Source organism: Lepisma saccharinum, chromosome 1, assembly GCF_977018435.1.
Source record: "Lepisma saccharinum chromosome 1, izLepSacc3.1, whole genome shotgun sequence".
Taxonomy (NCBI): Eukaryota; Metazoa; Arthropoda; class Insecta; order Zygentoma; family Lepismatidae; genus Lepisma; species Lepisma saccharinum.
The window spans coordinates 91,003,347-91,024,538 of NC_139229.1; the positions used below are offsets into that span (position 1 = coordinate 91,003,347).

The 21,192-nt window shown below is 40.9% G+C and overlaps 1 protein-coding gene and 1 long non-coding RNA gene across 4 annotated transcripts in view; one reads left to right on the forward strand and one right to left on the reverse strand.

The window, feature by feature from the left end:
• Positions 1 to 21,192, forward strand: part of LOC145997569 (fibroblast growth factor 8-like) — a 227,894-nt gene that overhangs the window by 121,765 nt on the left and 84,937 nt on the right. Inside the window, exon 1 of one of the 3 annotated variants that reach the window (XM_083134625.1) lies at positions 9,802 to 9,985. The exons of the other annotated variants lie outside the window; for them this stretch is intronic. Coding sequence (XP_082990751.1) covers positions 9,966 to 9,985 — 20 coding nt within the window. The 5' untranslated portion in view covers positions 9,802 to 9,965. Of the gene's footprint in view, positions 1 to 9,801; positions 9,986 to 21,192 lie in introns of those variants that run through there. 3 annotated transcript variants of the gene reach the window in all.
• Positions 1,380 to 21,192, reverse strand: part of LOC145997605 (uncharacterized) — a 166,260-nt gene continuing 146,447 nt past the window's right edge. Inside the window, exon 3 of the long non-coding RNA XR_014443010.1 lies at positions 1,380 to 1,430. This is a non-coding gene — a long non-coding RNA (uncharacterized LOC145997605). The remainder of the gene's footprint in view (positions 1,431 to 21,192) is intronic.

A 21,192-nucleotide genomic window follows, 5' to 3' on the forward strand; every position in this document is an offset into this window, starting at 1 on the left:
TCAAATATTAATTTTCTAACCAAATCCAAATTTTCATTTCTAAGCATCATTTTCAAAATGATCCACTAATTTTTGTAATAGTAATACTTGTACTATTATCCTCGACAAAACCCCGCCTTTTATCTGTGAAGATCATTCTATGTGATGAAAATGAACTTTAAACAGAAACTTTGTCAGTGTGCAAATTTGAATGCCAGAAAGCACCAAAAGTAACCAAGACAATGCGGGTCAGAAGATTATACTTTGGACTGTGCAGGCATCAGTTGCGCCAGACATTTTACTTTAGAGCTTGAAAAAACATTATGGACTTGGAGTGAAATCAGCAGAGCATGTTTCAAACAAGTTAGTCATTGAATTTCTTCATTACCAAACAGAACAAATACAGCTGTGTGGTTTAAAATCATGTATAACCTTAAAAATATATATGAAATCCTAAAAAGAAGATTTAGATGCAAAAACATAAAATAGGTTCTAACAGGCAAAATAGGTTATTTTAGGTTCAATAAAACTTCATCAGTTGTTGCGTATTTTGATGAAAGTCTGACGTAACTTGTTATTTCTCATTTACCTGAAAGGAAAGAAATAAGTTAGAAACATAAAATCCGAGGTCTAGTGATAAGTGACACGGAGAATTCACACTGAAGTGGCAAGCGACAAGCCATATGGGACCCTTCAGTCTCAAGCAATACATTCACCGCGCATGTGCGAACAACAGACAGAGGCGACATGATGCACGGTAAAACGGCCCAGCCCGAGCGACATATCCAGCTTGTCATTTCGCTTTGGTTCGAAGGTTGCATATCTAAAAGAGATTTCAGAGACATGTCGCTTGGATTGTATTGGATTGATTTGGTGTTTCAAGTCCACTATATGCACAGTAAGGCTAATCGGAACTGGACCTACAGTTTAAAGTGGGATCCGAACCACTATGTGCCTCCACCGGGAATCGAACCCGGGACCCTTTGATTACAAGGCAACGACGCTACCACTGCGTAGAGGCCCTACATGTCGCTTGGGAACGAACCAATCAACAGCAGCAAGGGGGCTTGACGGTTCACACAAACCTGCGTTCGATTGGTAAAATCCTTAAGCGACACGTTTCGCGTGTGAAATCTCCAAAATGGTCGCTTTCCGAGCGTCACGTGCCTTTTGTCGCTCGTTAACGTGGGTTTCCAAAGCCAACAAATTTGATTCATTGTCGAATATACGCGTGTTATTGCTGAAGATAAGATTACCCGGTCTCCACGTATAAAATTCTACATAGCGCTTCATATTGAGGCTTGTAAGGCCAAGGGATGTTTTAGCAAGCAGAACTTAGAAAACATTCTAGGAGCAGTGATGGTGAAAACATGTACTCACCAATGCAGTAGGTCCTCTCATAATTGTCGATCGATTCTTGTTTTGGGGAGGAGGTTTCAGCGTGTATGTCCCTGAAAATATGAAAATAAGCTTTAATTATTAATCTCATATTTAGATAAAAGAGTTTGGAGAAGAGCAAGAATCAATCTTCTTCTTGAATACTGCGATTTGAAATTTCAGGATTTGTGGTCTCCTTTGAGGCAACCACCGGAAGTGAAATGTGAACAATTTTTCTTTCTCGGTATCTATTTGCTCAACGGTTTCTCACGATTGACCAATCCCCGCTTTGACACACAAGTTGCCGCCTCGGTGGCGAAGTGCTTTGAGAGGTCAAAGACTCTGCGTTCGAATCCTGGCTAGAGAATGTATTATGTTTGTCCTTGCACCAATTCCATATACTCAAAATTCATCTTCGTTGTCTCGATTAACTAATAAGGTACAAAAGTGACGTTAAATGACAGAAATACAAATGCACTCTTAAATCTTTGAGTCCAAATCGTGTGGCCAAATTTTCAATAATTCTTCCCAAATGTTTATCATTCATGTTGGGAATGTTTAAGAAATCCTTGTAGGTTTTAGAGAAGAGAAAGTTTTTCCGTGTCTCCTTACCTTCTTAATGTGTTGTGTATGTCTTATGCAGGTCCCTTTACAGCCTTGCACTTTTAACTTTTCTCAAGGGAATTTTTACATCCCTTTTTTAAATTCCAGGTAAGAATTTTAGATGGGAGGATTTTAACTCTTATACTTTGAAGGGGAGAAAATAGCCATGTAAACCGACGTGCCCCAAAATTTTAACTCTTTCATTCTCTTTGCCGATACCGACACTCTAGGACTACCCTAAGACTCGTACAGTCACGGACACTGCTGGGTTGTAATGATACCATTGAAAGTCAATGGGTTTGTTGCAACCCAGAATTGATCTTGAAATTGTGCGGTAATAGTACCCGCAATATTGCACACGGTTTTATCATTGTCTTTTTCAGCCTATAATTATTGTTGCATCAATGAATAATGGCAGGGAATTGCTTAATTCAATTACAGTTGGGAAGGCGAAATCAGTTGCCAAGCGGCTGGAGTCCGCCATTGTTGCTTCAGTAAATTTTGCACATTGCTTATCCGCCTGGAAGGTAGATAACCCAAAAAGCTTCTGGTGCATTGATGCGTTCGATGGTGACCTACATCAAGTGAAACAAGACGTTTTGCAGAAATCGCACACGCTTATTTGCAAGTTACCTGCAAGCAAGAAGGTTATTTCAACATTTGATGATTTATTCAAATAAATACAGCTCTCACCTTCCGAATACTAGGTCCAATGTTAATGCACCGAAGCAGAAACCAGTCGATTCTGCAATTTCACTAAGCATCTTTACACGGAGCACGTTCCATGTTTTGTTTTTTTACGTTGCTCTTCTACCCATCTAAGTAATTCGCGTCGATGAGAATCAAGGATTCGATGAAATAGATAATCAGAATGAAATTAAACTTATTAGGATTCGAACCTAGAACCTCTGGCTCTAAACCGCGCTGCACTAACCACTCCGCCATAGAGTGGCTAGCTACACGGACCATATAACATCTGACTGTAGTCTGTCGAGACTATGTGACCGCTTGAAATCCCCAGTGGGGACCGAATATATGCCAGACGTCTTACAGTCTGGGTCACAGGGGCGCATCGTCTCAAAAAATGAATTGGCATTTATTTTTAAACTTCCGCAAAGTTATTTTTCTCGAAATAGATTAATTCGTGTCAACGCAAGCCTCAATACAGGAAAATATGTACAAACATTCGCAGATAAATGCGGAGGTCGGGACGTCGACCTACACTTCGATATTCATTTTTTTAAAGCATTCAGAAACAGCTTTCGTACCTAAGGGCATGTTTCTTACGCACGATTTTCTATCTTTGGCGGTGTTACGACAGTTGTCGTGCGTTACCTACGGGCACTGGAACAAAATTCGTGCTTTATGTTTGCACGATAGACTTCCTGTATCGCTCGAATTGAAGATGACTATCGTGTCCATTTTTTTAAATCTATTTTCTAGAGAAGAAAAGGGAAGTTTGTATAAAACGTGTAGTAGAAGTAATTTTGTGATCTATTTCGGTCTTGATATCTCGTATCTATTTCTATCCATAGTCATGGTTGGAGTACAGCGTGGGCTTGAAGAGTACTCACGGCTAAAAGTAACACTTAATCATCAATTAACATAAGAGTTAGTAGTTATGACCCCCCCTGAAGTTTAGAACAATGGATATTCTATTCATTGAGCGGGTATCAGCTATGAGGGTGCCATCTTCACCAAACCGAACGAGGTGCGCAGATTCCGTACTGTCAAGAGCGACTGTGGGGATACTTTAATGAAGGTGGAGGAAGTGAGTGTGTGCCTTATGAATATCTGTATTGTATTATTTGTTGAATGAGACAGACAAAAATTTAACACCAGTGAAATAATGAAGACCGTGCGGAAAATAACAGCGTTTATTACATTAAAACCAAGGGTTCACTCAGATTGGTTTCTGGATCTTCACGAAGATAACACAAGCTCGGATTTGCTCTGGTATTCATGCTGTAGGAAAAGAGATATAACCTTACAACCGCAGCTATTCACCTCTACAATAGATCCTTTTGGATATTTAGAAAGAAGTGATACACCCTGCGAACAATTAACAGCTCTTGGACAGAGTGCTGTCAACTTCCCTCTACTGTCCAGAAGGTTCCCGTAGATCTTCATATACACTTAACTATGTTTTTGCTTGGTGGAAAAGTTATATAGCGAGCGCTTGTCTCTTAAAGTATCAGATCCGTACACGAAACTCATCTTGTTAAATTCTCAAGGGAACCTGTTTGTATCATTAAAAGATAGAAAGTCAGCCTGATGTTTCACTCTTTCGATCCAATCTTACGTAGGTCATGCCCAAATCATTCCGAAGGTAGAGCGGCGACATCTACATTCTACCATAAGAACTAGAGCGTGGGCGCAGAATGGAGCAAAACGTGTGAAGGTCAGGCAGCCTCATTTGATGTAATCCAACAGTTCTGAGATCCGATGAAGAGCTTCAGTCGAATTGGACCATCATTAAACACAGAAGTATGGTAACCTGACATGACAACGAGTTCATGCAGCAACCATAACTGATTTCACCGTCATTCCACAAATTGAGACAGTTTCCGAGAGGCCTCTCATACAGTGGTCAAACGAGCAGTATAGCAAGGTGTGGTTTAAGTGTGCACCCTGTTGGTATCACTACATTCCATCTCCGGATCTCCATCCGTTGTGCCTTGTATTCAACAATAGCCACGTCGAGCATTGTTACAATCTTAATCTTGTTTATCCCTGCTCGTTGTTTTGCTCTTGTGACACCTGGTTCGGTTTTTATTGCCTCGGACTTTCTGGCAACAGTGAATGAACAACAGTGCAATGTGTTCTCGTCTTTTTTTCTCCCGTTCTTTGCCGAACAATCAAATGTTAATCTGAGGCGGAGTTTTATTGTCCAGCTGCTCTAAGAACTCAATTGTTATGGTTCTCGTAGTAACTTTTTAAAAGTCCACTTGCTGGCCTTGCAAGGTTTATGACCGATCTCGGCTGACGTTTTTCGTACTGTCTTTACAACTGCTGCACACTTCTATAGCTTTGCTTAGAAACGAGCACGAAAAAGGTGAAATGTATTATCTGCTTTCTTTCTTTTCCCATGTGGATTAGTCTTCAGGTTGGATTTTCTTGACTCCACCTGCTCAACTTCAGTAACCACAATGCACCACTATACAGTGAGATTATCTTCCAAATGATACTTGTATACCTTATAATTAGCTTTCTTCAAGTTGCGTGCAGTACACTTAGGCCAAGAAAAGGGCCAAATACAGGCATCTTAAATGAAAAGTTGGAACCTTGTGCTGCCTAATACTTACTTCTTCATTAATCACCAGGCATGTCCAAAAATCGGTGACGGGTTTTCCAAAATTTTGAAAAAAAAACATTTACCATGTTGGTTCTATGTATCAATTTCGTATTTTGGCCAAACCTACCAAACTAATGAACATACACACTTGTTTCTTATTTTTAAAAAGTCGGTTTTCCTGTTCATGATGAGGACAATGTGCTGAAGAACGCCAGACGTTTTGGTAACGCAGGGGCATGATTCGTAGTAAGCAGCTGATTGCATCACCCACATTCGTTTAGGAGTTAAAATTCGATGATAGCGCCAGAGGGTTTTCCCTTCGTGGTAAAGCAGTACATAACCTGACCAGGGTTCGAACTTGGTATCCCTGGCTTAGTAGCACGTTACTCCAACCACTCCTCAAAGGAGACAGACTTATTGAAAGACCAGTATTAGAAACAAATTACAGGGTAGAGTAGAATAAAAAAAAGACAGTTCACGAGAACATTTATCGGTATAAATACAACTTTTTAAAAGTTACCCGTGCATATAGCACCGTGCCATGAAGGCACCTTTAAGGGATGTGGGGGTAGGGCACCACACATTATCGATTTCGGTCATTTTGGAAGTGGTGTGATCAGCACCACGCTCTGGCCGCCTTTACTCCCACGGTTCCCCCAGGTACCCATTTATTTGAAGCTGGGTGAACCCCTGAGCCGCTTTATGGAGAGCAAGGCCGGAAAGGTTTCAATCTTAGATCACCAACTCAGGGCCTCCAGAGTTACAGTCAGACACCATACCGACTATACCACCGCGGCTTGTATAAATAAAACTACTAATTCACAAAATTTATTTTTATGACCCACGGCTAATTTACAGGAAATTCTTCCCTCGACAAAAGACAAGATTGCTTCGGCCACCATTTAGAGTGAGAAAGTGAGAAGTGTGTGTTTCTGCTCTTCATTAAGGCTGCTAACGCTCTTCATAAACAAACAAGATTACAGGGAGTGTTACATGCACGTTGATGATGTGTCTGGACACGTGTATCGTTAAGACTAACCATGCATGTGAAGAAGCTACACATGGTCAGATGCGACCATCCGTTTCACGTACGCTGAGTGTTTGATTTACCTCCGCTTGAGACGGCAACCGTGTTTGCTGTAAAGAGATTAGCCGCGAGGGACAATCTTCAATGTCTCGCAAATGACCTTGTCGAACGAAATCGATTCTGCCTAGCTAATATGGTTGCAAAGTCTGTCTCTCCGGCAACTAGTCTAGTAGAGTTATGCAATTTTTCGGCCATTTGAGGAACTCATTGCAACAAAAATGAAACCAATTGACTGTGATGAATCCGATTTTAAAGTGTCTACCACTGTCTCTGTGACCTGTAAATTCGCCGCCATCTTGAAAAAATGCCGCCAAAAACTGACCTTGAAAAAGGCATAATATCTCGAAAACGGTGCATTGTACGCAAAAAGTAAAGATAACCAAAATGAAACAGAAGAAAATTTCCTAAATGATGTTTTTTGTTTGATAAAGCTGCCGTTAATCTTAACTGAATTTTAAAGATTAAATTATTTGTAAAGAAATGTAGTGGGCTGTCAGACGATTGGCGACTGTCTTATGTAATTCTGGGTAAATCATATTTAAGAGTGTGTTCCCAAGAAGACTTTCAAGGCAGATAATTCTTAAGAATGTTACTTTAAAGAATGTTACGCCCACATGAAAGAGATAAAGATTCCAAATAGCTGAATTTGGAAATTAGTGCTTAACAGCAGGAAACAGTACACAGCAAAACATTTGGTGTTAAAGTGGCGCAGATGCGTTCCAGGAGTTGCACACCACAAATTGCTCAATGTTTAACCTCAGTGGTGTCAAAATAATACAGAGAGATGGTTGTAATCAACACATTTTAACACTACTTAGATAAAACCTTGACTAAAATGAATTGTGGACCTCCTTGACCAACTCTCTGTGACACTTTAACACAAGTGGTTTTTTTTTCAGTATTTTCTGGACTGAATAAAAAATCTTTTCAGAAAGATTTTGTTTCTGTAAACAATGACTCCATATACGCTTCAGGTTAATTTTTTTCTGGTATGCGAAATGTTTATTTTTTTGGTCCAATACCATCGCTGAGAGTTTAAACAAAACCTACGCGTTTATACTTAAATGTAGTAGTAGTAGCAGTAGCTTCAACGTACATATATACACAATACTTTACTTTATTGCCGACCTCCGTGGCAGAGTGGTTATCACAGCTCCCCTCGACGCCAGGGGCCCCGGGTTAGAATCTCGGGTAAGACAAGGATGTTTGTGTTTGTCCTGAATGAAAAAGTGGTGCAAGATAAAAAGGGAACATCAGGGGGGAACTATCACCAGATGTCCCACGTTCGAACTATGATCAAGACGTGGATGCATCATTGTGTTTGTGAAACCATCAATTTCATCATTCATCCCTGTAGTCGCGATTAACCAAAGGAGTAGAAAAAGCGATGTCAAATAAACGAAATTGCAAGAAATCAAGCAGGAAAACGAGGAAGATTTGTATTATTGTTAATTTATAATAGCTCTTCTAAATCGCAACGATGAGGATGAATTGATGAAAGAGAATGGGTATTGATTTTACTATGTACGCTATCTTGACACACAAGTTGGCAATTTTATATAAACATACAGCACATGCATATTAGGCCTTCCCGATGGCGTAGTGGTAACGTGGTCTCCTTGTAATCAAGACATATTTCTAATCCTGGTACGAGTTGATTCTTGCGAATAACTAACTATGCTTGCTTCAGACAATAACAATTGCCACAGACACCCCTCAACAGAGCCGTCTTCCAAACCAGTAGTGATGAAGATATCACTGTGTTTATTCCATCACTTATTCAATACAATCTTCAATTCATATTGTTTACGTTCTTTTCTACCTCATTAGGCCAATCAGGACGATGAATGTGAATGATGCTCAGATGAAACTGATGAAGGGAGACTCGCAAAGGAAAGCTATCGGCAGGACTGGAACCTGGAACCAACGATGACGACATTGTTAGCCCAGCACTTCCAAGTCATATATAACGGAATATGTTATATTTCCAAAAGGTGTTTAAGTTCTATATGGTTAACAGCGCGCTACGAGACCAGGGATCCTGGATTCGAATCCCGTCCAGGGCATGGGTGTCCTCTGTGAGCGTCCCTTCATCAATTTCATCATATCATCACTCATTCTCATCGTCGGGATTAACCAAAAGTGGCAGAAAAGAGACGCTAAATAACAAAAATTAAACCAAAATCAAATTAAGTTCTGTGTAATAGCATGGGCCAGAGGCGCAACCTTAACATAAATTTGGGGGGGCCCAAGAATTCGAACCCATAAACAACACCTTATATATATATATATATATATATATATATAATGTGTCCTTCTACGTGAATTTGTGTGGGGGAGGGGGCAGAATGTGCCTTGTCCCCCCCCCCCAAAGTCGGCGCCTACATAAGGCATGGGCGTAACTTTAGACTTAACTTTGGACGAGCAGAATCAAAAAGTTTTCTATCGCATAAAAATAGGGTCCAGGACTATTTTGCTAAATAACTGTTCAATTTGCGAAATCATAAAAAAATACTCATTACAGTAAAACCTCGTTAATCCGGACTAATGGGGGGGATAAGTTGGCCGGTTTAACGAAAGTCCGGATTAACTGAAATAACCTAAAAGAACAGTAGAAGTGCATCAAAACTCCGTTTATAGCAACAAAACGCGTTTATTATGGTGTATTTAAAGGGCATAGGCCTAAATACACTATACAGTACAGCAAAATGTAAAGCGATACTGTACATACAATGCAGTACCATACGCGATACCAATATTATGATGATGTGCCCGACTTCTTTGGGAAGTTCTCCCATGGACGTTGGATGTACGTATTCTTAGCCGTTACGGAGCAATATGACGAATGCGATTGTTGACTTCTAGCCACATTTAAAACCTTGCATTCTGCCTCTTTTTTTTTTTTTTTTTTGCTTGTCCGGATTACGCGAAGTCCGCCTTATCGGGGTACGGATTAACGAGGTTTTACTGTACTTTGCTTCTCAGGTCCGAGGTACAAATGCATCATTAACTTATACATTTTAATTAACCTGCCATTTACGGGTATAGTAAATATAAATATAGTATAATAAACACCTGCCGCGTCAAGTTACACCTACGTGTAATAGGATATGCCTTGCATACAGGGTAAGAATCCTGTATCCCACAGCATGTCTGAAAAGAAGGATGCAAAAGATTCTGGGGAACGGATACATAAGCTCGGACGCCAACGCGAGCGCTTTAAATCATCAACGTCACATCCTTTCATCGACGTCACTGAACACCGTAAGAGCGGTTCACCTCGGTTGAGCTTTCAAGCACCAGAAAACAATCAACGAACGGCTCTTATCGAAGCGAAAGGCTTCCTGTAAAACGTCCCTTATCAGGCGCTCGAGTCGTTACATCACCGCACGAGAGATGGGGCTATCAGTTGTTCTCGAACGGCATCACGAGGCGGACGGCTCCCTTCGGTCGTGGCTCTTACCTGCGAGGCTGTCGGCGGTTTGTTCGATTCAAGGCGGCCGCAACCGGTGAGAGCGTGGTAGTGAGTAGCGCGAGTGTTGGGATTCTCCATTCAGTGCGTGTTCAGTGCGTAGTGGGTGGTCAGCAACAAATGTCACCTCAGCGATAGGGTCAGTGTGCTTCATGCGTTTCGACCTGAGCAGGTATGCGTTTCTTTCCTAGTACCATTCCTTCCTAGTATATTAGTTGTATGGCTGGTACAGAGACGAGTTGGTAAAATCGAGACTGGTCACGCTAAAGACTTTGGTATAATATTTGTAAAGTTTACCGAAACCAAATTTGATGCCTTATATATCTGGTGAAAATGCTGTACAAATTCCGGAAAATATAAAAAACTATTCTTTTTTGTGGTGTTTACCGTCTCTTTCGTCATTTTGTTTATCCGCCCTTCTGACACACTTCCTCATTCTATTCCTGTGTGTATATATATTACGGTGGCGGCGATTAGGGGGAACATTGGGTGGCAGTTGCCCCCACTTATTGCCATTTTTTTATCCCTGCACCATGGCCTCTTAATGTTAAGGCTTATCTATCAAGAAAAAGTAAACTGTCCTCCTCCCAGTTCTATATTTATTTATTTATTTATTTACTGCCCTCAACAGAGTAAATATTTCTCAGTAATATTTCTGAGTTTTAGGTATTTTGGGAATCAGTAAGTTTCGCCCATGTAAATTATTTTTTCTCGTATTGAATTGCAATTGACTGAGAAAATAACTATTGTCTAATATACAGTTTACAGTTTTATGTAAGTATAAGTGATACAGAATATTCCACCTATTACAAAAGCTTTTAAAATTTAATTCTTGCAGCAAATTTTGATATGCCACATTATGCTGTAATGGCTTAGTATATATTATATAATATAAATACCTCAAGAATTTCTTCTGTATTCTCTCCACGGTATTTTCATGCGATTTGTAAATTGGTAACCGTAGAAGCATATTCAAGTCTACTTCTTACAATACTGTTGTATATTGTTGTGATACAGTTTATACTTCTGAAATTCTTAGTATTTCTAATAACAAATCCTAGAAATTTTTATGCGTTATTAACACCATGTGAAATATGTTGCTGGCACCCAATCACTGCTATTGTATATATACACAGGGTGTCCTGCAAGAACTTCAACAATGGTTGCGTGCTGGATGATATCATCAAAACAAGTAACTTTCCATTATAAACATTGCCTCGAAATTGCTTAGTTTCTGCGCTATAAGCGCTTAAAATCTAACCTGTATGCATGAAACCCAACACAGAAAACGATCGCCCTGGCGTAATTTCCAGGGGCGCGTGGCAGGGTTGCCACTAGCGTCCCTTCTTAGGACAAACGACTTGAAAACAACAACCCTGTATATATATTGTTGATATTAATTACAAGTCAATCCATTAGTGATAATTGTAAATCATTGCTGCCGGCTGGGTGTATCCAATAGCGTTATGTGGCCGATTTGATTTGTCATTTAACGTCGCTTTTTTTGCAACTTTTGGTTAATCGCGACGATAAGGATGAGGGATGATATGATGAAACTGATTGCGGGACACTCACAATGAGCACCCATGCCCTTCGAACCTGGAACCCCTGAGTTAAGTGGTCGACTTTCGATGTCGCCACCAGAGTCGACAGATATACTCCCCTTGTGAGTATATCTTCATCAATTTTATCATATCATCAATCATCGTCGCGATTAGCCAAAAAATGGCAGACAAGCGACGCTAAATATCAAATATATAATACAATGTAAATCTGTGCCTCTCGGTTGCATACATTTAGGATTTGAACCTATGATCAACAGAATACAAGTCCATCATCTTAATTACTCATCGGAACGTTCTCGTTCCGCCCCCGAACAACAGCGTAGTGGTTAACGTTGTTGCCTTATAATCGAGATATATCAGGTTCTGCTTACAGTGGTGGTGGGAGGGGGAGCAGGGTGACGTGGTTCATATCGCGCTTTAAACTGAGGTCCAGTCTCAATTAGCCATTCCGAACGCAAACTATCGCTTAAAATAAATTTCGTAAAACTTTTTTTTTTTTTTGCTAACTAGCGATAGCAAATTGACTTTTGTCTCCTTTCTTATTTTGAGATCAAAACTTGTTGAACAGATTCCTATTTGCGGAGTGCCGTGGTGAATCACATGTTGGTGCATCCTATAGTGACATGAAACGATTCTGGCGGGATGTGTAATGGGAAATGTGATTCAGCGAACCACATCCGCCGAGGCAGCGGTACTTTTCATCTCTAATGCACTTGAAGCTATTTACGTATTTCCCAGAATGCCACTGTTATGATACATAATACCTTACGTACGCTCTCGGTCTCTCTGATCTTTAATTTTGTGACTAACAAACATAGTAGGCTTTGTGCAAATCCGTGAAGAAGCTACAGAAAACTATCGTAGAAAAGTTGCCCTCTCTAGGCTTCTTATAGCCGAAGGTTTATGGCTACAGCAACACAAGCCTTCCATCTGTCCCTATCCTGGGCAAGGTCAATCCATCCTTACTGATTTCCTTTAGGTCCATCTCAACGTTATCCCTCCATCTTCGTCTTGGCCTTCCGACAGGTAGAATAGTTGCTTCCAGCTTCGTATAACTTTACTTGCATAGGCCCATGCAGAAATTTTTCAAGGGTACTCAAAAAGAACAAAGATTTGTGTCCTTACGGTTGACATATTGAGGTTTACGTGTTACCAGGAAGAAAGGAATGTTTTAAGTCAGAGAGGAAAAGGAGACAAGTAAAGAATACAGGTACGTGGAGAGAGTTACTTCCTTTTCTGCCACTTTCAGCTAATCGCGAAGATGTGGATGAGTGATGATATGATGAAGGGACACTCACAAACGCCCATGCTTGGATCGGGATTCGAACCCGCCTCCCCCCGGCATCGTGCACTGTGCTAACCACTCCGCCGCGGAGGACGGCAGTAAGAAAAGGTATAACATGAAATTGATGAATGGATAATCACACACATACATGGACAGGCCACAACTCAAGCCCTACAAAGGATTATACTGGATGAGAGTCTAAACGCCAGAGTCTCGTTAGTCTGCAATAAATGCAGTTCCAGGTTGTACCGTGTGAATGTAAGCATGACTTTCGAGTGCCTTGACAAGTCACCCCCTTACACCCCTGGGCTACTACACATTATGTGATTACCGCCATCCGTGGCAGAGTGGTGAGCACAACGCGCTACGACGCCAGGGGTCCCGGGTTCGAATCCCGGCATGGGTGTCCCTTCATTTCATCTCATCACCATTCATCCTCATCGTCGCGATTAGTCATAACTTACAGAAAAAGGAAGTAAAATAACCCAAGTCAAACTATCAACATATTCTGCGATCAGGGCAACACTCTGGTCAACTTTAGACCACGGTTACCATGGGAACCAAATTTAGGTCCTTCAAGTGGCAGTTCGACGCTTATCAAATAAGAATTTTCGGTGATGATGCCATAAAGTGGCGTAAGTGGAAGGAACTTGAGCCTCGTAGCCCCAATTAAATACGCCACTGTGCATTTCTGTGCAGCACATTTTCAAGCGTTTAAAGCGGTTTCCTTTGTGCTCGGTGGAGGGAGAATGCCTTTACGCAGGAAAGCGAGAGGGCATTTCTTCATCGTTTCTATCTGAGGCAACCATTAGGTCCGCTCGAAGCTCGGAGACACGTCCAATTCCCTCTGTAGGGAATCTTAAAGAGACGCATGGCGCACCCATACGGAATACCAAGTGGTGGAGAAAAGACGTCTCACCAGGGAACGGGGTTGCCCTGTGACCTTGCCAATCGCCAGCATGGTTAAGGAAATGACATGTCAAAGCTCCGCGGTAATATACGAGGGATGCACTGGAAATAAAGCTTTTAGATCAGCTACTCCGAATGCAATCACCGCCTCTTATTCTCTCAGACTCTCGTAATAATAATCTCCAGAGCAACAACCGTGCTAAGTGAATTTCCCCATTTTTTTTTATTGTAGGGTTTGAACCATTCGAATACAATAGTAGTATGAACTAAAACTCCTGGGAGTTTCCGTTCCTAAACACGAACAGTGTTTTAAGTTTGGAAAATGCCAGTGGCCAAAGTTGATATCGTGATCGTGTTGCGAATCACTGCCTACTAATGATGACGTAGCAAGTAAGCATGCAATCTCTGAACAGGCCTTATTGTAAGAAGGCATTGGTCATTCATTTTGCTCACAGTGCGTATACTGTAGAAGGACCACTTAACTAAGGCATTGTAGTGAAATTGCCGGACGTAATTAACCAATAAGTAAGCAACCACAAATCACATGATCTTGTTTACACCGAGTTCAATCTTGCAATGTACAGTCACCGGCAATAAAAATGGGACACCTAGACAGGGTTGTTCAAGGTCTAGGAATTTTAAATAAATTCAATTCCGGTTCAGGAGAGAAAATCAGCAAGCGTAAATGGATTCTGAACCGTAAAGTACTTCAATTCGGTCCAGGAACGTTTTTTTCGGATGAATTTAAATACGGTCCAGGATAGTTTTTTTCTGAATGAATTTAAATTCGGTCCAGGAACCTTTCTTCCAGGATACATTTTAATTCGTTCCAGGAACTTTTTCTGGAGGAATTTAAATTCGGTCCAGGAACCTTCTTTCTGGAGGAATTTAAATTCGGTCCAGGAACATTTTTCCCCGCAACAATTTAAATACGGTCCAGGAACCTTTTTTCAATGTAGCAATACGCAACTTGGACCGAATTTACATTGTACGAGAAGAAAGGTTTCGGTCGTCCAGCGGAACCCAACAGAACCCATTAGAATTTATGTGTTCCTGGACCTAATGCATAACTCTGTGGGGATGCTGTAAGTCGCCAATGAAAGTTTGCTATTAAAATCCACTTTTCGCCGTAGAGTTAGGCAACACACATAATGCCTTGCAAGGAAGCGAGTATTTCAGGATGCAGGTGTCCCATTTTTTTGCCGGTGGTTGTACATACAGTAGTCCTCATTCATCTTGATCATCGCAATTAACCTGAGGAGGTGCAATAGCGGCGTCTAATAACCAATACAAACCAGGACACCAAAAACAGGTTACGGAGAATCCCATGCTTAACCAGAAGGTGACATCTTGACATGTACCCACCGTTCCTTGTGACAAAGTAAACCATTCCCCGTTTTATCATTTCGGGTTTCTGTGTCATGTAAACGTCAGAGCCAGGCAAACAAAACAAGAAAAACCTAGAGAGAAAAAGAACAAAACAAACGTGATATTGTAAGCAAACATAAATTGCTTTGAATCCTCCCTACTTCCATTTTATTTTTATCGGGCGATGACTTCTGTGTATTGTTGATGGCAGGTGAAGCCGAAGCTTCCTTATCGCGTTAAGTTCTTACTTGCGGGGGGAGGGGAAGATAAGGACGCACGCCCACGAGGGAGAATGGCTATTTCCGTGCATCGATGGTGTATTTACGATTTCATTTCAGGCCTCTTTTCTTTATAGCTTCCCAATTTTGTGTTTCTAGACGGAAAATCCAATGAAATATGCGAAATGGATTAGCTCGAAAGATTCAGCGATTAATCAAATCCAACTACAGGATTAAGAGCGATAACAACAACCGTGAACATGTTGAAGTGCGAAAGCAATAACTGCGGAACTCATTGAGCACTAAAGGAATAACTGCGGAACTCATTGAGCACTAAAGGAATAACTGCGGAACTCATTGAGCACTAAAGGAATAACTGCGAAACTCATTGCGCACTAAAGGAATAACTGCGAAACTCATTGAGCACTAAAGGAATAACCTCGAAGCTCATTGAGTACTAAAGGAATAAATACTGAACTCATTGAGCACTAAAGTTAAAGGAATAACCACGGCACGGATTAAGTGGGAAAGGAATAACGGTGGGACGGATTAATTGCGAAGGGGATAACTGCGGAACGGATTAAGTGCGAAAGGAATAACTGCGCAATGAGTTAAAAGTGAAAGGAATAACCGAAACGGAGTTAGTGTGAAAGAAACGGTGAATGAGATTTATTAATCACTTCAACTAGCTATAGTTCTAATGAGCAAATGAAAATAACAATTCATCACAAGGGAGAGAATCAAAGGAATAAGGAAGTAGCTTCTTTTGGAAAGAAGGGAAAACGGAAAGAAGGAAAACAAGCAGAAAAACCTGACAAAGAAGCTTTCTTTATCCTTTCCATGATGCAACAGCCTTTGAGCGCTAACTTGATTTTGATTTGATATTTTCTTACTTAGCGTCGCTTTTCTGCCACTTTTGGCAAATTGTGACGATAAGGATGAGTGATAATAGGATGAAATTGATGAAGGTATAATTACAACGACGATGGTGTCGGAAATACTTGCATACACCCCGATGTCCTAGTGTTAACGAGGGTTGTTGAAGGTCCACGAACCCATAAATTTTAATGGGTTCTATTAGGTTCCGCAACAGGATGGAAACCTTTTTTTATCGCACAATTTAAAATCGGACCAAGTTCCGTATTGTTACATTGAAGGAAAGTTTCTGGACCGTATAAACATTCATCCGGAAAAAAAGGTTCCTGCACCGAATTAATATATTTAACGCCAATTTACGCGTGCTGATTTTCTCTCCAGGACCGGAATTGAATTTTCTTTATAATTCCTGGACCTTTAAGAACGCTGGTGTTAACGTCATCATTTTTTAATCAAGGGGCCCTAGGTTCGATACCTGGTGGAGGATCCCACTTTAAACAGTAAGTCCAATACCGATTAGCCTATCAAAGCTTTCAGTCGTAGGTTGGAAGACTACTGCTCTAGACATTCATGTAGAATTTCTAGAAAATTTAAGTATTTTAGAACTTATAAGCTGCAAGTACGAGCTTGAGAAGAACACATTTTCTTTCACGAGAGAAGATAACGTGACGGAGGAAAAAAATGCCCCTATTTATGCACCGTGTGTCATCGAAACTGTTTCTTTCCTCGAGCAACTCGACCACTTCATCATCTTCCAATTCAACAGAATCGAGTTGTAGCGACCAGGTCTTTATCTGAATATACAAATAGCCCGTGTGTTGTGGGACCGCGGTGTCATCAATGAGATGCAAAAGACCATTGTAAGTCAGTCGGGGTGGCAGGAGTAAGCTTAAAGGACCCGTAATAACCACTAATCTTCTTTTAACGCCGTGGGTAGTCCTGCTATTAAAAACGAGAGCCGTTCGTGGCCCAGAGCGGTCTGTCGTCACCGCGTCAATGAGAACAGCTCTTCTTGAAAAGCATTGACAATGCGAGTCCATCCCCTCTACTCTCCTGCCGCCCCCCTCGGCGGCCTGCTTCTAGACAGGCTCGGATCACCCCGTTTAAGAAAATGAAGGGGGGGGGATGTATTCATGATTCTTAAATTATTTTCCCTGAGCGGACTACGTGATGGAGCGGTAAGAATTCTGGTTTTGTCGCCGATGTTTTTTTGGTCTGCTTGTAGAGGCGGCTTTGTTGAGGTATTGTGAAAACTGTTAACATTGTGCGTTATGGGTACTTTGCTGAGTCAGGTTGTGAGAACAGGTGACAGAGACATGCTTTTTGGATACTTACTTATGTTGTGAGCACTGTGAACACTGTTGCCCTATTGAATTATGGTTGTGTGAGAACTGCTGACTTTGATGAGTTGTGGTTGTGAGAACTGCTGACACTTATGATTAGTGAATCTTTACTGAATTATGCATGTGAAAGGTGCTGACTTTACTGAGCCATGGTTGTGAGAAATGCTGACTTTGCTGAGTTATGAATGTGAGAAATGCTGACTTTGCTGAGATATGGTTGTGAGAATGCTGATTTTGCTGAGTTATGGTTGTGAGAAATGCTTACTTTGATGAGATATGGTTGTGAGAAATGCTGACTTTGCTGAGTTACGGTTGTGAGAAATACTGACTTTGCTGAGTTACGGTTGTGAGAAATGCTGACTTTGCTGAATTATGCTTGTGAGAAATTCTGACTTTGCTGAATTATGTTTGTGAGCAATGCTGACTTTGCTGAATTATGTTTGCGAGCAATGCTGACTTTGCTTAATTATGTTTGCGAGAACTGCTGACTTTGCTGAGTTACGAGATATATGTTGGACACTGATGATTGGTGGATACTTTGCTGAGTTAGTTGTGAGAAACTTATGATTGGTGGATAATTTGATGCAAAATGATCGTGTGAATAGTAAATAGCTGATTTAATAAACACTGTCCCACGTACATGTTTTTCGCACTCTTCAATCAACAACCTACTCTTGGTAGCTGATAGCTTTTTAATGCATAGGGATAACATAATTATATTCGTGTTGTAGTTTTGATAAGTACCCTGAATGACTTTGTAACTCGTTTGTAATTAGAGGTAACTTTCAAAGGAAAAGCATATTATGTTATGAGGTTTCCTTATTTTGCATGCATTTCAGTACAATCATCCTTAAAACACCCTGTACCGACATGTTTGTCCCAATAATAAAGATAACTTGTAATGTGGTTTGGCAGGTCCTGCATTAACATACGCAATGGTGTGTGAATGCACTGTGAAAAGTACCGTTTTATTCAGAGTTCCAGGAATCATTGGTTGTTAAGTAAGCGACAAACGTGCTAATGCACCAAGCAGCGCCTCGCCCGGTGCAATTAGAAGCTTGTTTCAGCACATTTCAACCGAGCAGTTACGAGAACGTCATTTAGCAGGGATCTCCTGCAATCTTGCACATTTGAAGTAAACTGTGGTTCTTTCAGAATCGTAACATCTTTCATTCTTTTTATTTGATTTGGTTCACTTTTGGCTAATCGCGACGACGAGGATGAATAATATCATGTAGAGACACTCACATAACCCATGGCCAGGCAGGTCGGCATTCGAACCCGGAACCTCTGGCTTCGTAACACGCTGTGCTAACCACGACGGTCGATCGAAAAGCATTATAATATGGAAAGCGATATAATTACTCATTCGTCGCAGTGATTTAGTTGGTAGGGTGCCCGACTGTCACGCAGGAGACCCGGATTCGATTTATTAGCAATGCCCTTGCATGGAGCGACTCTGGGTTTCACCTATCCTTTCAAAAATGGGTACCTGGGGGCTGGTGACATCACCTAGCGCCGTTGTTCTGTCCATTGTTATATAAACTATGAAAAACTGCCGCCATGGCAAGTAGAGCTGATTTTGCCAGCTTTATTCTTTGGAGGTAGATCACATTTCTCGTCGCACGCCGTCATGAGTTCAACGGACAATAAAACTGTGGTCAAATTTTCTCAGTGTTACTAGTTTTCTTAGAATATAAATACACTGTGTCTAAATTACTTGTAAATCTTATTCTTAAGATTTAATATCCTAAGTTAGAACCACTGTTCTAAGACAATAGTTTAATTTACAACTGGTAAGATTTGCATACCCAAAAAACCTACCCCACCGAAGTGGAATCACAAATATGCCACTAATTGGGCATCCCCACGCACACTGTATACACACAAACACACACACGTACGCACGCTAAAAAAATCATATAATGTGTGTTTATGGGTGTATGAAGGTTGAATGTTGTCAGTGGCGTGCTCGAGGGGATCTGGTGGATGGTCATACACCCCCCCCCCTTTTTTTGAGGCTCAGTATTACTAAAAACACACACACCAAAGTCAGGAAAAGATGACGAAGTGAGGGCTGACCCTCTCCTTTCGAAAATCATGGGCACGCCACTGAACGTCGTACAACCAAAACAAAAACGTTCCTCCTCCGCTGGAGACCATTGTTTTGGGGTGGGGGGAGATAGAATCATCCTGGCAGGTATAAAAATTTATCTCCTTTGCCAGAAACACTTTAGTCCATAGGTTGGAGGGGGGGGGTGCGCTCGGTATTCCCATCTCACAACCTGCTCTCAATAAGTTTCAGAAACCTTTGCCTAGGCATAACGTAATCTCTGTAGTCAACTTACCAAGAACTAGTCTGTGGATAGGACATGGCCAAGCAATAAACGCAGTCAAGGGAACGGAGGAAAGAGAAGAGAAATTCGAAAAGGGGGAGGAAAAAAAAGCGAAATTATTAATTCAAGATATAATTTATATGATACACGTTGACCGCTTCATTATATCGTCTCTCATTTGTTTCTTCCTGCTTTCCCCATAATCGCTTTTACTTTTATTTGTTGGTCTCGCCTCGCCATCTTTCATACCTTCTTTATGCGATGGCTCATCTACACTATAATGACCAGGGCGCTCCGGACGATTAAAAAGCGATGAGAGAGGAAAGCAACGAATAAAAAAAACAAGAGAGAAAGATACCCGTGACACCACAGAATGAAAATTTATACCTCCTCTGCGCTCCTTCTTCTTCTTGCTCAAGCCCGTTCTTATTTTTTGTTTTCTTTAACACTCTTTATCGACCAACACGTACCTGCTTACGTTCTTGTTCTTATTTTTTCAAGTGCACACGTAGCGTGTATAACAGTTACGGAGCCACATTACTGTCAAGCTAACGGGTGCGAAATTGATTATAAATTACTGAATAAACGAGTCTGTTTCCGTTTCGTCAGTAGATGAGAGATAAGGCGCCATCTACCGGTTAAAAGGAGAAATGCAAGGTTGTAAAGTTTCTAAGACCTGTTAAAGTTATGTCCACTCGCCACAATTGCCGTGTTACTCCTCAACGGGGCTTCACGATGGAGGTGTAGGTTGCAGGACTCCGCGTCAACTAATTATTGCAACCTTCGCCAATTGTTGCTACATTGTTTTTCGTGTACATCGTCAGAGTCAATCACGAGAGACAGAACAATGCAATTTACCATACTGCTTCCCTGATAGCGTAGTGGTAACGTAGTCGCCTTGTAATCAAGGGGTTCTGGGTTCGATACCCGGGGAAAATTTTGTGAAAAGAATGACGTCAAAGTATCGGTAGTTTATGTGAAAAGAGTAATATAAAAGTAACAGCAGTTTATGTGAAAATAGTAATGTCAAAGTAATGGGAATTTGTGTGAAACAGTGACGTCAAAGTAATGTCAAGTTATGTAAAAAGAGAAACGTGGGAATTAATGAGAGAGATTCCGGGGATTTCCCCCCACAACAATTTTTATCTCCGGCAGAAGAAAAAATTTAAATCCTTGTCAGGGGTGTTTTTATCCCCCCCCAAAGAAAATGGAATTTAAAACATATAAAACAATTTATTAACAATTTCAATTTTTAAATAGCCCAATGTTGTTTACTTGCTTACATATCGTCGGGTTCAGAGATTTTACAAAAAGAAAACAAAAAAACTCGCAGACTAGCGCCGATTCAAACTAAGATAACTTGCCACCATAGCAAATACAAGTTTCGTTATCTTTATTTTCGGTGGACGTAGATTAGGGCATTGCATGTAGGTATGGGGAAAAAATATTTTTAAAAATTATATGGTGCACCCCTCCTAT